Here is a 27,655-nt window from a genome sequence, read left to right on the forward strand (position 1 = left end):
AACTATAAATACTGTTTCAACTCATACTAGAAGATTTTAACCTATGCTAGCCAACAGATCACGCAACCATTGCACATACAAGAAGCAATCAGAATATACAAATTCAAACAAAAATCACTAGCCTATTCAGTCCTTATGCATTTGGGCTCTAATATACAATACTTCTTCCTAAATATTTCCCTCAGAGATGAGGATCAATTGTATAGCAGTTACAAGGACATCATTATGTTAATTTAAACAGAAATCCGACCCTCACATCCTTCTTATTCAGAGCTGGAGATCACTAATCACCTTCATAAGGCAAAGAGCCTTTTGATCAGGAAGCACCTCTAACCCATTAGGGCGGTAAGTAGTCTCTTCAGCTCGAGCTCCCCTTAATTACCTTGACAGACTCTCTGCTGCAGAATTAGATGGGACTAATCATGTTTGCAGAAGAGCCATGGCTCGTTTCAAACTTCCATTGCTGAGTGAGCATCTTTGTACTGCAGCAAGACTGGCTTCAAATACATGTCAACTACAATGTTGGTGTATGATAACTAGCTCCAAATATGAAAAATTTGATTTGAACTGCAAAACTGGTTCACAAATTAATTATTAGTGTAGACACAAAAACAAACGATTCTAATGTAGTGAAACATGAATCATTTACGTACACAACTTTAGGATAAAGTTTTATGAATTCTTATTTAATCTATGAATATTTAAAGGAACTCTATTATGGGGTATGAAAGGATTATATTTTGGTTTTGGGAGTCCCCAGTAACAGGACTGCATGCATGCAAGGTCTAAAAAGACACTTTTATTGTCTTTTAATATGCATTTATTTTTACCTTACTTGCTTAATGACTCCCAAAAATTCCAAACCTTTTTCCAAACCCCCTCCTTTGTGTGACGCTAATCTGCGGTGATTGGTCAGACTCGTCTCAGTTTTATTGCATCATGCATTTAATGCCTGATAAAGGAGGTTTGTGAGCAGTGCTGCTTTGTGTACAGTGTTACCGGGGAAACCACTATTTTTTCTGCTCCAAAAGCGGCACCTAGTGGCAAAGAATGAATTAGCATTTTCATGCAGACCAATGTGAAAAGACCAAAAAGTGGGTGGGCAATATGCTAATTTTTCACGTTGACGTCAACATGAAACGTTTTTTGATTTGTTTAAAAAATTACTCGTTTCAATGATTCAGAGTCGACTCTTTCTTTTGAGAAACAATAACTCTATACACGGTGCACTTTCAGTTTTGCAGGATTTTTTCATTTACTTAGAGCTGTGATGAAAGGTAATTTTCAAAAACCCATAATAGGGACATTCTAATTCACAGAATTATTCAGTTGATTCTATTGTATTTATTATCAACAAGCTTTAGCTTTTGATTGCATTTATTACAAATGTACTTTATTGTAACAATTATAAATGTATTTTAAACAATATAACGAGAAATTACAATATTTCTATCTGTTCATTGTGGCTTCTGATGCCAGATTACATACTCTTAAAAAAGACCACTTTGAAACTTCTAAATGAATCAAATTTCATTTTTCTACTACTTATTAACAATTTAAGATTTCTGAACATGCTGCTAATAAAAAAAAACATAAAAATGATTAATATGTTGTTAAAAATATCTCTAAAGTACACCACAAATGCACAATAAAATGATCATCATAAACATAACTTGCACTGCAATATAGACTTGATTGCGTTGTGAGAGGAACAGAATCAAATTCAAATCTTCATACAGCTGTTTTTTTCCTGCCACAGAGACCGTAACGATGAAATCTGCTGCCAGTGACAGTGGTTTTATGTCATTTGAACTACTCTGGTACTCTTTTTATACATTTTTGGAATAAATTACTGTGATTAAACTTGTCTGTGTTTTAAGTTTTTCTTTATAACCATTCTTCAATAATATAAAAAATGAAAAAAATGAAATGAAATGAAAAAAATGAAATGTCTATAAACCTCTATATTTGTATATTTTCTACCTGTAAATGTATTTATGTACAAATACCTACTTATATATAATGAGACCAGGCTGTATGCAAACGGGAAAGCATTTTTAAATGTCAGAAGGTAACAACTGCATATTTTCACTTACACTGTAATTTTCTTGGTTTATTTTATTGATTAAAAAAACTGGAACAATGAAAGATCTTTGTTTTGTGGTATAGTAAAAAAGCACAATGAATATATTATATTAGATTACGAAAAAGCTACAGAAAATTACCACCCGAGATTCTAGCAGTCACTATGTGCCGCCGTTAACTGCAGGATTATGTGACCTTTCCAAAAACATGCACCCCGCTGAAGCATTGAATGAAGTGAACAAAATTGCACTGCCGCCCGTTGACACATCAGTGTGAAAGACAGTATTATTCATTTGGGTTCATTTGACTTGAGAGAAGCACTTTAAATGATAAAAATAAATGGTAGTTTTTAAAGTTACCTGCCGGGTAGAAAGCAAGGTTAAAGCAACAAATGTACAGTACAGAGAGGGATCGTAAACCTATGTGAAACAGAGCTTTAAGGACAATTATTCCTTTGTACAATTTTTTTTTATGTTTTTGTATTAAACTGCAAGTCTGTGTCTTTGTGTGTCATTTGAAGTGATCTAAAGGACATAAGAGTTTATGAGTGTCACAGAAAGTAACTGTGATTAGCAATGAACTCGAAAGGAATAGTTCACCTGAAAGTAAAAATGATGTCATCATTTATTCACCCTCATGCTTTTCCAAACCTTGTTTTTCCCACGGAACACAAAAAGAGAGATTTTAAATACTGCTTATACGCTCTTTCCCATGCAACTGGAGGCTTTCAAGCTTCAAAAAGGATGCAAAAGAAGTTAATATTCATTGTATGTGGTATTTCAGGTCCTCTGAAGCCAGTTGATAGCTTTGTGTGATGAGCAGACTGAAGTTTAAGATATTATTCACTAAAAATCTTGACATCAGTCCTAGCTATCTGTGACACCATAATGAAACTATATGAGAGAGGTTTGATAATAATCCACAAGTACTGTAACATCACAATAACCCACAAGTAATCCACATGACTCCAGTCAATCAATTAATGTATTATAAAGAAGAAAAAAAATCAGCATGTTTGTAATAAACAAGTCATCATAAAGACGTGTTTAAATAAAAAATGGCTTGTGGCTAAAATAGGAGTTCTCTATCTAAAGTACAAAATTGAATTCACCATGATTCTTTTTCTAGAAAAGCACTCATCAGTGTAAGTAGCTAATAAACCGAAAGCCTCTAGTGACGGACGACGCTGAGAATCACAACAGTCTCAGAGTATCTGTGGCCTTGATCAGTAAACTATTCACCATTTAGAACTTCAGATAAACTCTGGAGTTCTAGGGAGAACATGAACTGAAATAGAAATGTCGACACTTAACATTTCAAAATGTTTGTTCTCCTTTTCTGTCTCTCTTCCCTGACCAGAAAAAAAAAATTAATATAAAAAAATCGATATACTTCTGTTTTTTATTTTATAATTAGGCTACCTTATCACATGCATGTGACATCAAAATGTATTAGTCAATTTCAGAACATTTCTAACTATGCCTTTTTGAATGTACATACATTTTTCTGAACAGACAAGCATATTTATAACGACACAACATTTGTTAATCTGTCACTTTCACAAAAAGGCTGCAAACTAAAGCTAGAATCTATTTAGTCCATATGCATGTGCTATTTGAATTAAAAGTAAACTCAAAGCAATAAACATTGATTAAACATGTACTATTAGATTTTAGATTAGATCAAGATTTTTTTATTTGTCACATACACGATTATATAGAGAATATATAACCAGCAGTAAAATGTGAGTTGGAACTTTTGAGTGATATTTTGTTTAATAAAAGCGGGCCACGTTTTATTATTAATATCACGTATTATTATTAATATGTGCGTTATCGGCGACAATAAACAAACTGTGTTATTTCTAATTCATCACTGTGTCTCAAAACCTAGTATGACGCCTACATAGACACCACTGTTGAGCGTCCCACGCGCGCTTTAAAACACGCCTATAGTGAACACATGCTTTCTAAGTAGACAGCACTCTATGCATTGAGTTACAGCTAACATTAGCGGTGATAGTAGAGATGCGCGTGTTATTATTAGCGATGTGTTGTGTTGCTACTCACTCTTGAGCGCGCAGACCAGCTGGTGTCCATCTTTAATCAGCTCTTTGATGAACGAGTTCGTTCGGTCCAGCTCGATCTCGTGACATTTGAGTCTGTCTCTAAAGTCCGGACTGTCCACAAAAGAGTCACTGAACTCTAAAGTAGGCAACCCCATAATCAGACCTGAAACAAAGCCTCACAGAACAGTGCAACTCGGTATTTCCTCAGACAGACTGGTAGATGTGTGTCATCATTGTCATCCTTATCCACACTCGGACGCGGAAAGTGTCGCTCTCTTGCAGAGATTCACGCGAAAGTTTCTCTTCACTTCCGCGCTCGGAACTTTCATCAAGCCAAACTTCTGCAGCAGTCAGCCTGAGATCAAGAGACTCCTGCTGGTTACATTAGATAACACCCGTAGACGTGCTGCATTTGTAACAGCTTTACTCTTAACGTTCAACACTCTCATTAATAAAGTCGTTAAAAAAATACATATATCTCCGTTATCAAATAATAGTAATACAAAATCTATATTGTAAGTGGCATCTATCTATCTATCTATCTATCTATCTATCTATCTATCTATCTATCTATCTATCTATCTATCTATCTATCTATCTATCTCTCTGTTGATATTCGCAATTGAAAGTGTGACGATTCTTTGATACAGTTCAATAGAAAATTTAGTATCCAGTTATTTGTACTTTAGACTAAATTTGACAGGTTGGTTTATATGCATTTCAGCAAAAGAAAATAGTTCCAAGGAAAGTAATTTTATTTTAATATTTATATATATATTTTTAAATATATTATTATATATAAAAAAATATTTTTATATTTTTATGTGTCATAAATGTAAAATACAAATAAACTATTCTATTTAAATTTTTTTTTTTTTTTTTTTTTTTTTTTACAATTAAGCCGATTCATTAAATAAATGATGACCAACAAAGCAGAATCTCAGTAAAATAGATTTAACGAAAAGGTACATTCATCCTATGACATTGTATGGCATATGAATATATGTACATATATAATTGCTCATATTTTTATATTCAAATGTAATTATTTTACTCAATTTCACTCAATATAGATTTAAATAAAATGACTAAAATAGCCTATACATTTAATATAATAACTGAGTAATAATAATAATTATTATATATATATATATATATATATATATATATAATAACACTACAGTAGTAACATGTCACTCAAGGCTTACCAATTCTTGCAAAATAAAGACAATATTTCCAGAAATCTAAAAACATTAATGTGTCCACAAATCCTCTCTTAAGAGATACAAAAAACGCTGATGTTCCATATAATGCAATGTCACAAAACAGTATTATACAAATGCACGAAATTAGTTCAGTTAACGACTAAACTGTTTTTACTGCTTAAATTGCACAAATGGTCATGTTCAGATGAACTGACAAAACTAATAAGATCAAAGTCTTTCATTAAATGTTTTGAGATGAGATTTTGGGCCATATGGTTAACAAGGGGTGGCCAGTGACATCTTGCCCTATTGATTTACATGACCTAAGTTGGTGTGGACATGTCCATCTGGGATCTACAGCCATGGATGATGGTGTTCACAGATGCCCTACAGGTGATAAAACACAAGAAAGGCAGATTTACCCTGATTTGAGTGCACAACATAACAGTCACTCACTTAATCCTCAGATAGAGAGAGAGAGAGAGAGAGAGAGAGAACAACATATCAGGAAGATCGCTTTGACAATATCTTGTACGGCCTGAAGGGTCATACAGCAGAGTAGATCTATCTGTGTGTGACATCAGGAAAGCTCCTGGATGTCTGATGACCTGCAGCAGTTTTCAAGGTCTAATGAAACAGGCCAGACATATATGGCTACAATAAACCAAACGCTCGAAACAACTCCTTTAAGGGCTATACTGTTCGCTCACACCACCCATAACCCAGATGTAAAACTACCAAAACCACATAAATGTCAACCAAGGAAATAAAACAACCGAAATGAACCATAAAGCAACAGAAATCATGTTTATACGTCAGTCAATGAATATCGTCATGTCATTCGGGCACTTTCCATTCTTTTCTTCCCCTTTTCAACTCCAAACAGACTAATTATATTGTCTGATAGATTGAGCTGGAACTAATGAGAGTGGGGGTGGGGATTCTGAATTAATACCTTTCTAAATGAAAGTAATTAGACTTCAGCCTAATTGGAGCCGGTAGAATCGGTCAAACAAATACAGGGCGCGCTGGGACGATAATGATGTCAAATTCCAAATGAGCATTCAGTCGACGCAAAGCAGGAGGAAGAATTTAAAACACTTTGGCCAACTAATTTACATATGCAATTCAAAATTTTCCATTACTCCAAAACTGAAAGACAGCAGCAGTAGAATGAAATGCAACTAGTTTAAAACCATTGTGCAACATAAGATAGCCTGCAAAGAGGCATTCAGACTGACAACGCAACCAAAGGTCATTTATTTTTAGTTAGATTTAGTGATTTAAGATGACATGAGCAAAAAGACAAGAATTCATGCAGTAACCAATCATCACCCCCCATCTTCATTTCAAGAATATGTTCAGTAAAGAGTCCTAAGCCATGAGAAGAAAATCCCATGTATTATTATTAGTATTTTTTTTTTGCAACTCTGCAGTTGCAGTTCATATGTGGAATGCAAATCAGACAGCAACTCTTTTTGGTGTGCAAGCTGTAATTTCCCACACTCGTCATTTTCAGATTTTAGCATTCGGCCTCTTCGATTCAGCAACAGTCAGTTCAAGTGACGGGGAGAATTGGAGCTATTCCATGGTTTTCGTGATGAACAGGAGACCTCCTCACAGCCTGAGACTCAGAAATGCTCCTGTGATGGGGTAATGGCTGAGCGATTGCTCTGTGAATCTGAGGCTTAATGTAATTGTGTTGCCTAGAGGAGAATTCAGTGACAAAAAATGTTCTTTTAAAAAATAGAATTTAACAGGAATCGTGCCATAACAGGCAGCATGAGGCTAGGCTGATTTCAGTGTTGCATGGTCGCCTGTGGTGTCTTTCAAAGCAGTTTGGTTTAATTAGGACTATACCCAGAAAGGAAACAGGTACTGTATACACTGAAATAGCACTGTACTGTACCATTACAGAATACCAAGCACACATGCATGCACCAGTTCAGGGATATATATTTTTGATAGATACACACGCAATAGATATCAGTGCGCTTGCAGAAACTGCATTGATTAGCTTCCCTGCTCGGGTTTGTTGTGTGCAAGCTCCTGATTATATTTCAGCTGATGTCAATAAATGATTTAGCATCTAGGCTGAAGTGCGTGTTTGGAGGCCTTGGCTTCACCAGCTGTGTGGAGGTCTCCCGTGTGGATGCTCTTGCTTGGACAGGGATGGGGTGTCCCAGGGGTCCTGTTTGACTCATCATCGTAATGAACCATTAAATTATGAATCAGTCAAGACACTTCAGCAGATTTAATTGCTGTGATCATTGAAAGTATAAGGAATCAGATTCCTGGCACAATATGGGCTCAGCTGTGTGTGTGTGTTTTTTATTTTTTACTTTTATTTTTTTACCGTAGCACATGATTTGTAAACATTGTAAACATGTAAACTATAGCCTTGTTTTTTCACATTGTTTTTTAGGTAGCTCTGCAGGTAGGTTTCTTGAAGTGTCTTGGAGACATTGCCATAGTTCTTCTGGATTTAGTCTGTCTCAGTTTGTTCTGTTTCTTCTTGTTATTCCAGACAGACTGATGATGGTGAGATCAGATCTCTGTGTGGAGCACTGGCTGCTGTCGGACTCCTTGTGCAAACACAAATCTCACTGGATTATTACAATTAATGGGAAAAATAATGTTTGGAAATGTAAACAGATATGTTCTACTGACACACTACAACAAAATATAGAAATAACTGACTTGAAACTATTTTTTGTGGTAAATGAAAATCCTAGAATCGCCCCATTTGTAAACTTTTTCATGTTTTCATCACGTGATAAGCTCCATAATTTTTGTATGGCTTTTCTAAGTTGGTAAACTTGCTTGGTAGCTCACCTGGTCTAGCGTTCTACTTGCCGAAAAATTTGTATAAACTTTGATGTTTTAACGTTACTGTGAATGTTCATTTCCCATTTGTACTTCTACCACAGACAGTGATGTTTTTGCTTAAAAAATAAAAAAATAAAAAATTAAATGCATTCATATCATCATACAACCATCATTTTATCTTTACATACACATCTGAACACATGCCCAAATCATTTCACTGTAACCAAGGAGGGTAAAAATATATTTAAACCAATGTTTCCTGAATTGTCTGACTCTTTTAAAAGAACTATTCTAAGTTTGGTCAACATAAAATGGGTTTTAAAACATTCATGATGATGAAATCAAATACTAAGGGCATGAAATCAATGCGAACATTATCAAGATTTACTTTGTACAATCATTACTCAATGTACCTTTTTTATTTATTATTATTATTATTAGTATTTTTTTTTTTTTTGTAGGCCCATGACTTGTTCTTATTTGCTCTAATGATGCTATACTGTACTATTGTGTGCATTGCAGTGTTGCATTTCTGTCATAAAAAAAGCAGTCTGCTTACAGTTATCCTCCTGATACTGGAAAATACATGTGTTCATACTGTGTTCAGCTGAATGGCAAAAAAAAAAAAAAAAAAAAAAAAAAAAAAACCTTTACATAAATTCTTACCATCAACCCACTGATACCTGAGGTACTAGGTCTGTTTAGATTAACTCTTTAAGATGAATTATGCATTAAAAATCTAAAGGCAGAAGATTTTTCACCCTACAACTGAAGCCTTGTGATAAAGGTCTATTCTGTGTAAATCTGCAGCATTCAGCAGAACTGTGCAGGTGCAGACTCTAATATGGTCTGTGTGTGGATTACGAAGAGCTAGGATATGATGGAGGCAAGATAAAGTGACAATTCGAGAGGATGCAGCTCCTGGAAGTGCAACTGGGAATGCCACACATGGCCAACGAGTTATAGTATGTCGTGATACTGTAGCTTTCTGTGATGGGAGAATACTGTGAAATGCTCATCAGTTACAAATGGATGTTTTCATAAAACAGGCCAGATAAGAAATGGGGAGGCATTAAAAGGTCAAAACTGCAATGAAAACTATATGTAAACAGGTGCCCACAATGTCACATTGTGCAAACCATTCTTTGTATATCAAGGCATTGCATTGGCATTGATTAACAAACAAATAACTCAGGGGCGGACAACAACAACCCATGTTTGCTGGTTGATTCTAACACTGCGTGATCCTACAGCTAGGGTCTCAGTGTCTGACACTGACTTCGATGACAGCATTGCATTTTCTTCCACAGTTTGACGTTTGAGGTAATTTCACAATTTCCGCTGCTCGGCTCGTCTGCAGACGGCGGCACGTGGAGCACTCAGCCTGTCACCGATTCCCCCTCCTCATGATTAATGACCCGAATTGAGATTCATTTCTTATCAATAAGAGTGTGGCATTTACTGTTGGACAAGTCCCCCTCCCGCATTTATATGGTCTTTTTACTTGCAGAAACTGAGTTATTCATTGGTGACACCCTTGCCACATGTAAGCAGATAGGTTAAGCTTGATGACTTTTTAATGAGACAAAGTGGAAAGCACAGAACTAAAGAGAGAAGAATGGGTTAGGGTGGGTAGACAGAGCGAGTGAAATGAGAGGGAATCTAAATGGAAAAGAGAAGAAGAGAAGATTTCTAAAAGAGAAGGAGGTCAGGGGTGACTTTAGTGTCTTTACAAGCTTGCCGAACTACCTTGCTGTCAACTGCTAGTGCATTCAAGTCGGGAAGTTGTATCAGATGCGTTCAAGTCACTTTGGTTGGAGAAAGATACAGCTTTTATATGAATATATTTATATATATTTTTTTTTTACTCAAAAATTATGATTAAAAATGCCCATCAGGAAATGAAAGTAATAAAATAATAAAATGAAAAATGAAAAAAATAAATTAAAGCTGTAAAAAAATAAAAAAAATAAAAAAAAAAAAATTAAAATATGAAAAAAAAAATTCTAAATATAAACATGTGTGTGTGTTTATTTATATAAACATAATAAATATAAACAGTACACACACATATATTATGTAAACAAAAACTTTTATTTTGGATGCGATTAATCGTTTGACAGCCCTAGTATTTATTTATTTAATTATTTTCAGTGTACGTAATCCTGTCTTTCAGTTAGACCTATACATTTCTCATAAGGCTGCATAATGTTGCCACTTGCCTTTCGGAACATACTTGGAAGTGCAGCTATGATGTCTTAAAATGTGGCCAGCTCACTAGGTTTTGGTACTGCGTTAATGGGTTTATTGCTTTTCACTTTGAAAGAGCGGCCAGAGAAACGCCCTAACGTCCAGAAATACATTATATGCAGCTTGTCTTCCCTTCAGCAGTAAAATTTCACAGTCTGATCTATTACCTGAAAGGACATTAAGAAGAGCGGAAATTACTCTAAGACTATCTTCTTCCCTGCTCTCTTTTCCCCGTTGGCTTTTAAAGCAAATGCACTGTTCTCTATGCAGTGCATCCCAGGCTATAAAGATCGCAATTAGACGCCCTTAGATGTTGCTGAAGGAGAGGTTTGATGTAAAATACATCAAATTTTTTTTTACTTTTTTTTTTTATACCCTGATGATTCACATGGAGCGGCTTGTCTGGTTAAGGCCCCTAGAGCAAATCTGAGGCTGGGATGATAAATAGCCAAGTTCCCCTTTCACAGGATTGGTGAGTCAGTGTAGCTTGTCTGCCCATGCATTTTTGTTCCACTTCTAACTCATTGGGGTTTATCCTCCACCACTCGCCCTTCCTCAGCCCAATAAATGGCTTCACCACACCCAGTCATGCCACTTGGCTAATGTCTCTTCTGCAGGCAGGCATTTGAGAACATTATAGTACATTATAATAAACTAAACAAATCCAGGATCAAATTGCAGCACTGAGCAAAGGGGAGAATCTGCACATAATAGAGAGGATGAAAAAAAATGCGTGAAAAAAAAAAAGTGATTTTATATTAAGATATTAATTTAAAGGGTTTGGAGAGATTTTAAGCTTTTGATTTTCAAACTGAGAACAGATCGTTTATGCTACTTTTATTATCATCAGGGCTATCTTACAAACCTCTAGGGGGCGATGTTACCTCTTTTCAGCTGAGTTGCACAGATGAAGTGACAGACCTTTTCAACAGGAGCTTAGGGTTCTTGAAACATTCCTTTGAAGTCATGAAGGCCATCTAAATATTTCCAATTATGAGAGAGCAAACAGATATTCCACATTTTTAATACCCTTCTGACCAATACCGAATCTCAGCATAATCACAATTTAAATAATGGAGGTCTCTGAGACACGCTTGTCTATTCAAATGCAAACAAATCTCTTTTGAAACTGTCCTTTCACCCTTCAGATACAACAAATGTGCAATACATTTCAAAGCTCCTGAAATATGACACATTTTAAGCCACATCATTAGTGATCTTTTTTTTCTTGAACTAGTTTTTGTCCTTTACATGCAGTGTGTTGCACTCTACCACATACATATAATTGTTTTGCTGGCAATATTAAATTAATAGATTATGTACTAGTTTTATAAATATTGTAATTACATACATATATATATATATATATATATATATATATATATATATATATATATATATATATATATATATATATATATATATATATATATATATAAACACACACACACACACATGCATGTAAACATGGGAAATAATAACCAAATATAAAATAAAACACCAATAAAGCATCATAATTGAAACATACATTTGTAAGTTGATCTTAAATATGCAAAACTGACATATAAACATATACAACATATATGTAAAAACATATTTATAAAAATATGACATGTATTTTTCTAAAAAGTAAGATGAAATCCTAATAGCTTGTATTGTAAATCACAAGTACAGTAATACTTACACAAAATGCACATCCATTGTGACTTTGTTTAGTAAGATGCCTTAGTAAGATTATATCTATATTCTTAGTATTATGATCAAGCTCTAATGTAGGGCAAAATATGCAATGCAATAGAATAATAACTGAGAATTAATAATATTAAAATAAAATAAATTAAAATAAATGATCCTCAAAAGCCTGTTATCATGTTTGATACTCACAGTTTAACATGATTACTGATGATTTTATGATGAATAATATGAATTTTACTAATAATATGAAACTTATTCTTATACTTAATAATAATATTTTTTATTATTATTATACTAATAGTCATTTTACTTGCTAAAAAGAGTATAAACTATCAGTTAGATGACAGAATGTCTGTAGAAGATCATGTACAACTGATTTTTCAGCAAAGTTTGGATCATGTTGATAGAGGCCTTAGAAAGTTGTGTATCAAATGTGATCCAGAAGGCTTTAGGGTTAAGTATGCTATTTACTGAGCATTTGCTGAAAGGATGAGAAACTTTTTAAAGGGTTGCAAACCTTATTTTTCACCCCATTACTGGAAAGTGCCCACTAAATATTTGTTTTACTACTATTTTAGTTGCATTTCAGAGCTAATAAAATAAATATGGACATTGATGTAAGACTGAAAATATCGACTCCTACCACCCACTGAAACAGTAGGGGCTGCATCTCAAATGTTCTTCCTTCTATTTCTTTTCTCCTCCATCTGGACATCGAGATCTGGACCCTCTGCTGTTCTGAAGACTCTGGGTGTTACAGCTTCACTCCGACACCCTTCAGCGCCACGAAAGTGTTGAGTTTAAACCATTAAGTAGCTGCCTTGATCTGACTTTCTGTAGTCCTGAATCTCTCTTCTTCCCTCTCTTCCCTCTCGATTTCCATCCAGTTTCAAAGCGATTGATTATTTGTGAGAAAGATTGGAAAAGTTGCTGAAGATATTGTGCAGTTATAATTCCATACGCAATGTTTGAAACACACAAGGCATTCATTTCGTGGGACACGTGTTTGGTTAAAGAAGTTAACAGTGTGAGCTAAATCGATGCCTCGGATGAAATCTGATGTTGACTCTCCGTGCCTTCAGATTTAATAAAGTACTGTATATTTTTAGAGACTTCAGGCAACAGTTTGTAAAAATGCAGTAAGAATATAGGGAAAGATTTGAAAGACAGAGGCTGCAATGCTATGCTCTTTTTTTTAAGTATTATTGCTAATTACTTATTCTAATTATTGTTAAAATATTTAGGATGCCAATGCCACTGGCACTTTTCAATATTAAAGCTGATGTGGAGTGTTAAAATATTTTCTTATATTCCAGAGGCAGTAATAGTAAACCATTTCTACACTGACTTTTCCAAAACGTGGGAATTATTCATTAATAATTGCATGGCTTTACTACTAATCATAATTTCCACCAAATTGCACCTATTTTTTATGATTCTGATTCATTCTTAATAACAGGTGATGTGCCTTTGGCTAGAAATTTGCATAAAACAAGCCCAAATCATCTCCATATAAGGCCCTTCTGTAGAAGCTCACCATCACTCTCACTGGTTTGTGCAGGTGAAAGAAACAAGATTATGGAAAGCAAAGCAAAGTGTTCCATTTCAAAACAAATTAAAACCCAATAAAGTTTTTTCTATAGAACGACACAGTCATTTTTCGGCTCCTTTACTGGTTGTTCATATGAATATACAGGCATCATTTTGCTATCATCACATTTCTATGATATGTCTCATAGAATATTTCATATTTCTCATGATTTCCACATGAAAACAGACATACACTGTGTTTTGCTTATTTGAGCATTTCGACTACCCACACCCTTGAGAAAATATATTTCCTAATATATGAATGATCAATATACTGTATTCAATTATATAATGGTATATTAGAACATATACAGAATAATATATTGTGTACAATATATTAAATACATAAGATATTGCAGCTTTCATAGATTGAAACATATGTGACAATATATTTACCATATATGTATTTGTGATAAGGTATGGTACAGCATGCGTGTAAATATATTGAACATTTATTTATTCATGCAGTACACACACACACACACACACACATTTGTTTTGAAAAGTGGGGACATCCCATAGGCATAATGGTTTTACACTGTATAAACTGTATATTCTATGGCCCTACACCTAACTCTAACCCTCACAGGACACTCTGTGCATTTTTACTTTCTCAAAAAATCTCATTCTGTATGATTTATAAGCATTTTGAAAAATGGGGACATGGGTTATGTCCTCATAAGTCACCCTCTTCTGGTAATACCTGTGTCATACACATGTCATTATATAGAGTTGTGTCCTGATATGTCACAAAAACAAGAACACACACACACACACACACACACACACACACAGGCTCAACTTACTGGCTACAAGTAAGAAAAAAAAAATTAAGAGAGTTTGGCTATTCAGAGCTGTAATTGATGATGAGTTTGCCTCAGCTCAGTTGTGCTATGATTTTTTTTCTCTTTAATGGAACTCTAACATGTCCTTACCAATGCATTAGTATTCAGATGATGGCTCAGTTGTCGGGGCTGAGGAGGGGACCTTGATAAGATAGAAATGGCATTAAGAGTTTTCATCTGCGGTAGAATTACACAAGGCGCCTTCAGCACCTTCTCCTCGCTCCCCGTAAGCCACTTTCTTGGAAATCTGAAGCGTTGAGGCTTCTGCAAACTTTTTTAATCTCTTTTCCTTATGGTCAGATTTATAAGTCATTAGTTTTCTGTCCTGTCTAGCACGCTGTCAGAAAAGTTCATTTAATTGCATGTGCGCTGAAGTGAGATGGAGAAATGAAACCCTCAGCAGCGACATCACAAAAAACAGTCCCTGCAAAAAAATAAAAATAAAATAATAATAATAAAAATAAAAAAATGGAGTCACAGACTTTTTATTGCTGATAACATTGATTATTTGCACATGTTGTCAACATTGTTTTAGTACTTGATTTACTAAAGAAAATGTCATTTTGAATGATCCATGGTCGATTATTCTCCTTCAATGTGTAGCCGAACCAATTTTTCTCTGTGTATGAATATGACATGATACGAATGGCATATGTTTACAATTTCCTACAAAATCCATCCTGACAGCTCCAAAATATAACTCAGTATTATTGGTCTATTAAGGTGTATTTAAGTAAAGTAAAAATATGGTTTGCAAAATTATTTTTAAAGGTCCTGTTTTACGCATTTTTTTGAAGCTTTAATTGTGTTTACAGTGTGCAATATAACATGTGTTCATGTTTCGCGTGTAGAAAAACACAGAAACATTTTTCACACAATTCACCTCTCTGTATACAACTGTTTTCACTGTCATAAAAACGGGCTGATGACTTCCTTGTTCTATAAAGTCCCTCCTTCAGAAATATGTAACGAGTTCTGATTGGGCCAGCGGTTCCTGTGTTGTCATTCGACACCAGCTTAACGCACGCTGCCCTCCTGGAAATGTGATTGGACTAGTTTTGAGAAGCAAGTGGGCAGGAGCATGTGCTGGAGATGTACTTATAATCACAGGAGCATTTTTACTGACGAGATGCGCATTAAAATCGCATTCATTTTTTTTGCACAGCCCTAAAATCTAGTTAACAAAGCTAAACAGCATTGCCCTTTGTGTAATAAGTTACAGAAACTGTTAAACGCACCAACTTAAATAATAAAATACACTTACCGGTTGTGGTCCATAAACAACGCCTTCTCCAGACAAAGAGGGAATTGAGATTGAGAAAGCTGTCCTCAGCAAAATGTGCTGCACATAGTTTTACATGTGGATTATAATTTTTCGGAACCTAGTTAAACATTAATTGTAACCATTAATCTCCAAGTACAATGTCCCAGGGAACCCCAAACAAAGGTGATTGGACTTGAAAATGGGATGAAAATAACAGCGTTTCGACGACATGGCGACAAACACAAACACAACTCTTCCTCTTCTCCATTAGAGCGCAACAAGACCACGCCCCCTTTTTGTGTATTCATGTGGGCGGAGGTTAGTCAAAAAACTGTTTTAGTGACGTCATTACTGCAGGAACTAGAGGGATGTAGTCCAAACGGGTCGTTTTTTGCAGGCGAATTCTGTTAAATAAAATATCTCGCTTGGCATTGAACTTTGAGCTTTAGAATTTTACTGATATCATTTGTACTCTAACAACAACATTACACACTAACTAAAGTTTAAAACATGGGATCACGAAGAACGGGACCTTTAAAGCTCCTATTGTTGTTATTATTATTATTATTATTTAAAGATACATCTGTTCACTTGTTTAGTTTTGATGTACATTTCAAAGCAAGGTCATATAAGAGCAATTATTAGAACAAATATAAGAATTGCATTACAATGAGTGCTGTTTAATATATTCAAATATTTGAGTGTTTCAAAAAAAAACCTTTACACTTGTAAATGTAGATGTGACATTTATATTTTCATTCAGCGTAACCTGAAGTTTTCCATGTACTTCAACAAAACCACCCATTTAACACACATTCAGTTGGATTGGTATCATGGTTTATTAAACTAAGTAAAAGTACAGCACACTTGTAGATAGGAAAGTTATTTTTCTCTCTGCCTGTTATTAAAAATACAATTGCTTGTTGTCTTGACAGATGGAGTCTTTTTTAGACTAATAGATTTTAAGGCAGTGAAAGAGAACCACATACATATTTTGATTAATCACGATTAATCATGTTTGGCAAAAAAAAAAAAAAAATCAAGTCATACTCCACATTCCATACCAGATGGGGGCAGTATGCCTCAATAAAGTGAATTGGTCTACTCTAGAGTAACAAACGAGAAACGGCATAGTCTCTCTATGCTCCGCCCCTACTTTCACAACAACATTACAGCCATAGCCGAAGCCTAACTGTGCGTTCACACCGCCAGCCTCTAGAGCGTCAAAAATCGCTCTTGCCGCTCTGCTCACGACGCTGCAGAAAGATTTGTGAGCGCTCAGATGCTCTAACGTAGATCGAATGCTTATTTTGTATTTAAAGCGGCCACAAAGCATACAAGCTTGTTGATCTCGTGCAGACTAACCACAAGGGGTTATAAGTTAACCTCATTAAATATTGTTGTGGATGAAATATTAGGATCCTTTACTTAAAATGAACAATCTCAGACACCTTGGTCCACGTATCACTTTTAATAAATTTTTTTATGTCCCTGTACGCAAACAGGGACACATCATAGATTAATACAAACGCTAAACAGCAATAATCAACCTGTCCTTTATTCTGCTTGGGAACTAATGTGCCAATTCTCAAGCATTCACGTGAGACACACGCAATTGATTCTTTTCACACCCTTTCACGCCACACATCAATTTTTTCACGCACAGAAAAACCACGAAGAGGACACGGAGACCAACAGACTAGACAGAGCAGGTTAGTTATGATATAATAAAATGGTTAACGTTAAGTTATAGCTAGCTAATTATCAAACACAGCTACGGTTAGCCATCGCTAACATTAACATGTTTATCGAACAGCCTTCGATACATTTCTATGTTATAACTTCCCGAAAACAAATACACAAACATATGAAACGAACTTCTAGCGAAATACTAACAGCATCTAACTTACCAATCAAAAAGAAATGTTGCAATTTCGGAGTCGAACCTCATTTCTCATTTGCTTCTTTTCTTATCGGATTTGATTTGTGATTCCGAGCGCGGTTGTTTCCCTGTAGCGAGTGGTGGTCTCTTGCCAAGGGCTTGAGCTATCCTTTCTCTCTCTTCCCTGAACTGAAATGAAGTAGTGGGCTGTACTTTCCACATTATTGACATCTGGTTCAGGCACGCCCACAAGCCGCACAAGTTATTTGTGTATTGCAGGTTGGCTGGTGGTTATGTTGCCCGCATACCGCCTCCCATGGCCGAAACCGGTATTACGACACCTGTCGGGCCGGGGCTAGCAATGCTAATGCTAATTAAGGTTGATATCTCTGCAGCACTATAACTTGACATTTTTTTAATGACATCATCGCCCTTATTTCTTCTCATTCTTTTGATGCGTGTAGGTCATGTTATGGATATTTTTATCTCAATTTTTGCATATGGCACCTTTAACACTTACAAATTATTTACTTAATCAAAAGAAGTACTAACTTAGATACTGACTTTGGATGGAACAAATCACTTTTGCTTTTACCTGAATGAAGGTGTATCAGTTTTTTAATAAAACAGTGTTATGCAATAGACCATTTGAACAGGCTGTATGCTCATCCAATGGTCTAGCCTAACTAAGAGCTATAATCGGTATACTCGGTTATGTATGGTAACCCTCGTTCCCTGAAGGAAGAAACAGAGACGTAATGTTGGTGACCGACGAATTGGGATATCGCTTCGATAGACCAATCTACTTCGAGTATAAACTAAATGAGCCAATGCACATTGGCATGCAATTATTTCATCCAGCTGCTGCGGATCACAGCGTGAGTATAATAAGGCAGCAGGTGCAATGCATACCAGGTTTTCGCTGAGGAGCCAACCCGAGAGACCTAGCAGCTCAGCGATGGTACAGCAACCGTGGCGATGGGATGTGACGTCTCAGTTCCCTCATTCACGGAATGAGGGTTACCATATGTAACAAAGACATTCACTTTCAGTTGGTCACTCTCTATATAACGTCAGTGACTGACGAATTGGGATCCCTTCCAAAGTGTCATGGGTGTTGCCCCTTCCAGTGACCTGTGCGAGTCGCCTGCACCCCTATTAGGTGTAGGTCGGGGCTCGGAACAAGTAGTTCCACTCACCATTATCAAAGCACTACCTCACTGGGTGAGATTGGCAGGCTGGGGCACTGCGGCCGGTGGACGGGTGGAGGCAGCAGCTGCCTGCCGGGCAGAAGGATGGACCACCTCAGTCTGCTCCTGTGCAACCGAGAACTGCTGGGCCAGGTTGTCTACTGCGTCATCATAGAGGCCGGTCTGCTACAACTACAACTACAAATTGCCAGACATGTAAGCCAGTGATTGTGACCATCACCCGTTGCTAGATAACGACCGGACCCAGAAACGCACGGGTGAAATGGCAACCTTATAAGGATGATCTGTCTTCTTTGAAAAGACACACCCATGAAGCTCTTTTAGAGAAATTTGCTCTTTAGGAAATGCTCTTTTAGTGCTGAGGCGCACAGGAGAATTGGCCACTTGCAACACAACAGGGGTTAGTGCTGCCTGAAGTGCACAACCCACTCGACTTGGGAATGACCCCCACTGAAGCGCAGTTTTGCCAACACACAATGCTTAAGACAGCATGCTGAACCGGTAGTTCACAGCTGATATGCATTGTACCTGCTGCCTTATTATACTCACGCTGTGATCAGCGGCAGCAGTGCATTGGCTTGTTTAGTTTAAACTCAAAGTCGTTTGGTCTATTAAAGCGATATCCCAATTTGTCGGTCACCGACGTAACGTCGAGAGTTATCGACTAAAAGGGAACCGTAGCTTGTTATAGAGTGCTGCAATGATGATTTGTTTTTGTACTCCACCCGGAAGTGAGCATCACCCTAGTCCTCTCAACATAAACTCAATAAGATTTTTCTATTGGCTTTTGGATTATTGAAGACAATAATCTCTGTAACCATAAAAAGTTTATGATTCTTGCATATTTTGTTTATCAAGAAAATCTCAACAATGAACACAGCCTTTATGCATTTTGTAACTAAAAAGCTAAATTGTTGAACGAGGTAATGAACAGACCAATCCTGCAAAAAGTGTCTGGTGCAGGTCACAGTTTTTTAGTGGGAGGGCAGAAGTTGAACCTTCCAGTTACGCTTCCAAAATTTATAATAAATAAATAAATAAAAGACATTTTCCCTAAAAGTTTCATTTAGAATAGTTTGCAAGAGCATGACTATAAACACAGGGAGGTTGTGAAAGTGGAGTAGAAAGTTGATGAGTTTTCCTGTTTGACAGAACAACCTATGTCGCGCCACCTTTTTCAAGACAAGTAATTTGCACTGGCTACCAATAGCTGCTCGCATAAAATTCAAGGCATTGATGTTTGCCTACGAAACCACCACTGGCTATGCACAAATTTACCTGAATTTATTACTTCATACTTATGTGCCCTCCAGAAGCTTGCATTCTGCAAGTGAATGTCGCTTGACTGTGCCATTCCAAAGAAGCAGCAAAAGTCACTTTTAGGGACTTTTAAATTAAATGTTCTCTCCTGGTGTAATGACCTTTCCAACTCAATCCGAGCAGCTGAGTCCTTAGCTATTCATGGGGAAGTTGTGGCCTAGTGGTTAGAGAATTTGACTCCTAACCTTAGGGTTGTGGGTTTGAATCTCAGAAAAAAAAAATCTAACTACCTTTCTAATCTTTTTGTATTTATTTTCTTTTCATTTATTATGAAAAAGACTTCTAACAATAGCTTGCTCTATTCTTTTTCTATTCCATCTGTTTTCTTTTTATTTGTTATATTATTTAAAAGCCCTTGTTAAGTGTACTGAGGTTAAGCTAACTGAGACTTGTTTTAGCACTTATATACAGTATCATTGCTCTTTTGTTGTTTTTGATTGCTTCCATTGTCCAAGTCGCTGTGAATAAAAGCGTCTGCTAAATGACTAAATGTAAATGTAAATGTAAGTAAAAACTAAAAAAAAAAAAAGACATTTAATGTCAGAGAATAAAATGCGAAAATATTGTGACATAATATTTGTTTGCCACAGATCTTATTTCAGACATTTAACCAAAAACCCTATTGACTTTGGGACAATGAAGCCAGAAGTGCTAAAATGCTATTTAATTCTTCAGTTTAGGGCTATAATCTATAATCTATAATATATAATCTCTGCAGCACTATTGTGGGACCCTTTCCCATGCTATTATGTTTGTTAAACATGTGCCTGCAAATCTGTGTTTTGGATTGAAAGATAAACTCTATAGTAATTGCAATGATGTTTTTGCTAAGCCTTATAAGTGGGTTTATACACTTAGCTAAACAGGAAAGGAGTGCTAAATGCTTCCCGCAGCACCAAATGAAAAGATTATTTTGTCATTTTGCCATTAAAAGTCCATTTCTCTAGCCATTTATTTCAAAACGATATGTCCTCAGAGACCTCATAAATATCCCAGTAGGGGTTTACCACATGGTGAGTGGTTAGAAGTAGGCATTGGACACTCATACTGCATATGGTTGTTTTCTGACACAGAGCTTTTAATGGAGCGGCACACCAGATTGATTGTGGTGTAAGTAACTAAACTGCAGACACCTCCACCTAATGTTCTTTACATCAATCAAATGACACCATTGTAAGCTCTGACTTAATTGCTTTATGTGCTCTTCGGAAATATATTATTGTCATTCTTAGGACATATCTGAAAGCAGTGCTGGATAGATTAATTTGATTACTTAATTGTAGTCCATTATTGACAAAAGTTGTAGTTAGTAATGTAATCCAGTACATTACACATTTCAGGTAATACAATCAGAAAACATTTTGATTACTTTGACCTAACTCATTTATCACATTGATTTAAATAGGATAATATGTATTATATTGACATGACAATAAGAAGCCATTATTTTTTCTTATTAACAACATGAAGTGCATTAATTATAACATTACATCCCAAAGATTTCCCAAACCTGCATAAAATTAATGTGAAAATTAAAACAAATATTTTTAAAATTACAAATACAATAAAACACTTAATACAAACATATGAAATATTTATGTCCAGTGACCATGTGAATAATATGTAATCATGTAATCAATAAAAAAAGTCCAGATCCAGATTAGATGTAATCAGTTGCTACCCAGCATGGTCTGAAAGCTTGTTAGAGCCTGTAAAGCATTATTGGCAACATTTTTCTTTCTCAAATCTGACCACCAGTTGGTTAAATGCAACCATAGCTAGAAGAAAGGGTGTTTAACAGAGGGAGAGGGGGAAAATGGCTTAGCTAAGGACTTTATTTATTATTGACTTCAGAAGCAACACTTGTCAAATGCACTGACTCACAGGCGTAATTAAAGATTTATGCAAATGCAAAGTCATTGTATCTTATCGTCTGCTGCAATTCAAACAGAATGATACTGTATTTTAAACCATACACACTCAGGTCTTAATGAAAACACTGCTGGGTCATGACCCCAAAGTGCTGATGCAGCTTTGTTTCTTTAGTGCAAACTTTAACACTTTTTCTTGTTTACCTCCACTTCTGTTCCCGGTACTTTGCCACCCTTTGGTTATTAGAATTTATAAGCTGCCGCCCACAAATTATTTACAATATCCCAGAAATCAGAGAGAGAGTAGCCATGTCCAGAGTATTAAAGTGCATTTTTTATTTTTGTCAGCCAAGATACCATTTCCACCTGGTATACATGCGATTTGAATTTATCTTCTGTGACCACTTCTGTTCGGTTTTCGTCACACTCTATATCCCTTTTTGTTGGAAAAATTATTTGACTGTTAAGGAGCGATGGTAATTATGTTCTGCTACGTGATGAATGTGATTTCACATTCTATTCTATTCTATTACTAATTAATACAATGAAATGAGTGTATGCAGGGTTGGATGTCTGTATTTGGTTTGCTTTATTTCAAAGCCTTAATCGGACCTTTGCACATCACCATCTTTCATATTTACTTTAGTCACTGAGACTATGGTTACAGGTCATAGTTAACAGTTTGAATGCGCTTTTATGATGTTTTGGACTTTAAAAGTCATTTTGGATCGAAGTTTTACTAGGACAAGCAATATATCAAGTAAAGCTCTATAAAAATACATGAATCCAGCAAAAATGATTGGCCTTTTCAGATTAATTAAAAAATATATATTTTTCTGCAAAAAGAAAATAAAAATCTCTTAAAGATTCTTCAATGTTTCTTGGCAAGAATAATGGCAATAAAATGTTGATAATTTTGAATTTTCAAAAAATCTAAATGTGTAGCATATATGAATACATTAAAAACGGTGTAAACTTGTGTTAAAATGCAGCAAGATCTTATATATGGAAAAAGTCACTGAACTCCTGAACGTTTTTTAACTTTCTTTCTTTGCATGATTCTGTCTGCATGTCATGGTTTGAGCCGTCTCAAAGGCAAAAAAATAAATAAATAAAATAAAGTCATATATCATGACAGCAATAAAAGGTAAGTCATATCTTAAAGTTTTATGTAAATACTGTACATAAAAATCATTAACTTTCCAGCATGAAACTGTAATTCTGGACAATCACTATATTTGATTTTTGCAAGACTCTTTCCAACAACATGCCTCTGTTTATCTGCTATAATGGTAAGAAAGTTCATGTGACAGCAATAAAAGGGATGTCAAATCTGAATGATTTCTATTTGAATACATTAACAAATGAGTGTTTCTGAACATGCTCTTCTCTTTATTACCTTGCATGACTCTTTCCAGCTTCCAGTCCTCACAATGGTGAATATGGTAAGAAAACTCACATGACAGCAATAAAAGTGAAGTCAAGTATGTATATTTTTAAAATTGCATTAACGTGTGTTGAAAATATGCTAATTTTCCCAACTCCCCTAGAGTTAAATAGTTGAGTTTTATAGTTTTCGAATGCATTCAGCCAATCTCGGGGTCTGGTGGAGGCTCTTTTAGCTTAGTTTAGCATAGATCATTGAATATGATTAGACCGTTAGCATCTTACTCAAAAATGACCAAAAAGTTTCAATATTTTTCTATTTAAAACTTCACTCTTCTGTAGTTGCATCATTTACTAAGACAAAAATAAAAAATAAAAAAAAAAATAAATAAACGATTTTCTAGGCCGATATAGCTACAGTAAGAACTATATTCTCATATACGCCGGAATGAGAGTATAGTTCCTAGCCATATCGGTCTAGAAAATCACTTTAAATTTTCAGTCGGTCTTAGTACACAATTTAACTACAGACGAGTCAAGGTTTAAACAGGAAAAATATCAAAACTCTTTGGTAATTTTTGAGTGAGATGTTAACTCTAATCATATTCAATGCTAACAATCTAATCATATTCAATGATCTATACTAAGCTAAGATAAAAGTGCTAACCGGGCATTGACTGAATGGATTCAAAATGGTATAACTCAACTATTTAAATCTAGGCGAGTTGTAAAATTAGCCTATTTTCGAAAAAGTGGAGTGTTCTTTTAAAGTGCAGCATGGATTTTTCATTCTGTAAAATCGCTGTATTTATGGATAACATTCTTCTGTTTCACACATTGCATGACTCTTTTCAGCTACATGCCATGGATTGAGCTGACACAGTGACAATGGGAGCTCAATGCCAGGTGCCCGTAGCCAGAGGAGCTGTCGCCGGCCATCAGTAGACAGGGGAATAAAAGGCTGTCCACTGAGGGACATTCAGTATCGCTACCAGGCACCTCGAGTGAGGGTCATTACTTAACTACAGCAGTAAACAGCACCATCTGTGTTTGATTACTGAAAAATGTACCAATGTATGGAATTAAACATGAAATGTGAAATAAGACCAATGAGTGTGGAATCAAAATTAATAAGCCCCCTTAAACAAGTTGCTACTTTTTTTTGCCTTATATTGTCAATACGATCAATTCACAGATGCTGTAATTCTAAGCAGATTGGTTTATCACACTGGTTTGTGAACTTTGAATAAGTTTGCATGTTTTACACTGTGTGTGTTGGCCAGTTGAGATAGTCTCAATTATGCTAATGGAAGCTACTTATCACTGACAATAATGCAGTTGATCTTTGCCAAGGCTTGTAAAACCTCTTGGCTGATGTCGCTGAATGTTGTACCCATGAAAGCACTACTGAATACAGCTGCCCATTTTTACAATATATCCTCTTGTCCGTTATCTCTGCTGACAGCTGTACGCGCACAATTACTTCAGATGTGTTTAGAAACATTTATCATTGCTGCTACAGAAGATAAAGTTACTTTACCACACAAAAACCTAAAATAGTTGTTTCCCATAAATATGTTTTTAGAATGGCAAAGCCTTCCCCAGAGACTGTGTGCCAAACAATTCAACTCACAAGCATTATACATTTCAAAGTTCCGTTCTTAGAGATTTGCTGTGTTGTTTTGAACTGAAGATGAATGTTTGCCTTACCTTTGCCTGATACCTCCTCCACTGCCTATTTATGGAGACATTATTTTATATATGAAGTAAAAAAAAATTTTTTCCAGGGTTTACATTTATAATACAATATAAAAATGAGTCAGCTGGTGGAATTATATGTTTGTTTCTTTCTAGTTTGCCCTTTTCTCTTTTAAAACATTGTCTCCTAAGGAGGAACAATTTCAGTCCTTGTCCCTCAGACCATGCTTTAAATTTAAATAAAAGAATATTAATAATAATAATAATAATAATAATAATAATAATAATAATAATAATAATAATAATAATAATAATAATGAATGCAGTTTTGTATTTTTTATCAATACAAATCAAGACAGTGCAACATATTTTAATTATACAATTTGGAGGGAATGTTTTTAAATGTCATGGTCCAAAAATAGGTAGTTTTATGAGATACACACACACACACACACACACATATATACGTATATATATATATATATATATATATATATATATATATATATATATATATATATATATATATATATATATATATTTACTTTTAATGAGATTCACCTCTTTAAGGAATAGTTCACCCAAAAATGTAAATGTTTTTGTTTGTTTCTTCATCAAAACACATTGGGAGAAATTTTGCACTACATACTTGGTCACCAAATGATCTTCTGCAGGGAATGGGTGATACAAACAGATGCTAAAAAAGATCACAATAATCCACAAGTAATCCACATGACTCCAGTCCATCAAGTAACATAGTTTGAAGTGAAAAGCTGTGTACTTTTAAGAAACAAATACATTTTAAAGCTGTTTTTAACTTCAAACTGTCAAGTTAAAAGCCAAAACAGTTATAAACCAATATGTTAGTGGATTTTGATATGACAGGACAATAGGGTATGGACTTTTCACCTAAAGCAGTGTTATTATAGATTATAAACTGGCATTTTGAAAAAGAAGTGATTTGATGGATTTGTTTCTCGCAAACATGCAGCTTTTAATTTCACAAGATGTTAACTGATGGACTGGAGTCATGTGGTTTAGTTCTAGATTATTGTAATGTTTTTATCAGCTGTTTGTTCTCTAATGGCACCTATTCACTGCATAGGATCCATTGGTGAGCAAAGTGATGCTAAATTTCTTCAAATCTGTTTCTAATGACAAAACAAACTCATGTACATCTTCGATTGCCTGGTGATGAGTAAACTTTCAGTAAACTATTCCTTTAAGAGCTAAAGTCATTTCAGCAGCAGAATGAAAACTATCATTAAAACATTCCAATCTGCAGGGAACTGAAGATGCACCATAAGTCCTGGACCAGGCACGGTGGGACGAGAAATCTTCCCTTTCATCCACCCCAGACACCCTCCTTTTACTCAGAGAATCTCTAGTACAGTCAGCACTTTGAGCCCCTCACTGAGCTGTAGTTCAGAGAGCGAGACAAATTCCACTGCCACGAGCCGCATGCTGCGAGCAAACCTAAGAGAGAAGGCCAGCTAAGCTTGCGCTTTCAGAGGTGCTGGTAAGGAGTGCTGACGCGCTGCTGCTCATTAATTGAGTTTGCACTGTGATATATAAGACAAGGCAGTGTGCTTCAGCAGGGGCTTAACGCTGAACACACAGAGCTTCTGAACTGAGTTGGTTAAGGATGAAGATAGAGGCTGCAGATGGTGTTATGCAATCCTGTTCACACTAGGGTCATTTAATTTGTTTGATTCTTCAAAGAGGGTAGATGCTAACATTGATATGAGAGAAGCTGATTTCAAACTCTCAGTTGAAAATATTAATGTAAAGGATTTTTCAAAGAGATTTAAGAAATAGAAAGTGAAAGAGTATATGCACATTAGATATTAGCTACTGTCTATTTATTATTTATGGTTGAAGTGTGCGATTTCTAAGCTAGAAGAAGCACCAAATGCAATTGAAAGAAGAACTGTAGCAACTGTATCCAGGTTTTAAACATCACTTACAGTACCACTGCCAACCATCTCCAAATAGCAGATGGACCAACCCCAAAATCAGTTGAGCCAGTGTTGTTGGATGTGACACAGTCAGGCTCAAGATTTAAATAGCATTGCTCTTTCAGCTTTTGCTAACAGTTGTTGTCTACACCATCTGGAAAACATCTTTGATGGCTGTTCCAATAAACCATCGGGTTATCATGGGAATGCGAACAGATGACTTTCTCCAGGTATTATGGACCTTACAGGTGCTGGTCATATAATTAGAATATCATGAAAAAGTTGATTTATTTCACTAATTCCACTCAAAAAGTGAAACTTGTACAGGTATATTATGTTTATTCATTACACACAGACTGATATATTTCAAATGTTTATTTATTTTAATTTTGATGTTTATAACTGACAACTATATATACAGTATTGTTCAAAATAATAGCAGTACAATGTGACTAACCAGAATAATCAAGGTTTTTCGTATATTTTTTTATTGCTACG

General features: G+C 35.4%; 1 protein-coding gene across 7 annotated transcripts in view; it reads right to left on the reverse strand.

Annotated features, from left to right (window-relative positions):
* Positions 1–4,496, reverse strand: part of LOC127934467 (rho GTPase-activating protein 42) — a 99,314-nt gene extending 94,818 nt beyond the window's left edge. For 3 of the 7 annotated variants that reach the window (XM_052531881.1, XM_052531880.1, XM_052531877.1), the window contains exon 1: positions 4,155–4,493. In XM_052531881.1, coding sequence (XP_052387841.1) covers positions 4,155–4,308 — 154 coding nt within the window. In that variant the 5' untranslated portion in view covers positions 4,309–4,493. Of the gene's footprint in view, positions 1–4,154 lie in introns of all 7 variants that reach the window. The other 4 variants (XM_052531879.1, XM_052531878.1, XM_052531876.1 and 1 more) reach the window with 3 other exon arrangements.
* Between the last annotated feature and the right edge of the window lie 23,159 nt (positions 4,497–27,655).

The sequence above is a fragment of the Carassius gibelio genome, chromosome A18 (genome assembly GCF_023724105.1).
Source record: "Carassius gibelio isolate Cgi1373 ecotype wild population from Czech Republic chromosome A18, carGib1.2-hapl.c, whole genome shotgun sequence".
In the NCBI taxonomy this organism is placed as follows: Eukaryota; Metazoa; Chordata; class Actinopteri; order Cypriniformes; family Cyprinidae; genus Carassius; species Carassius gibelio.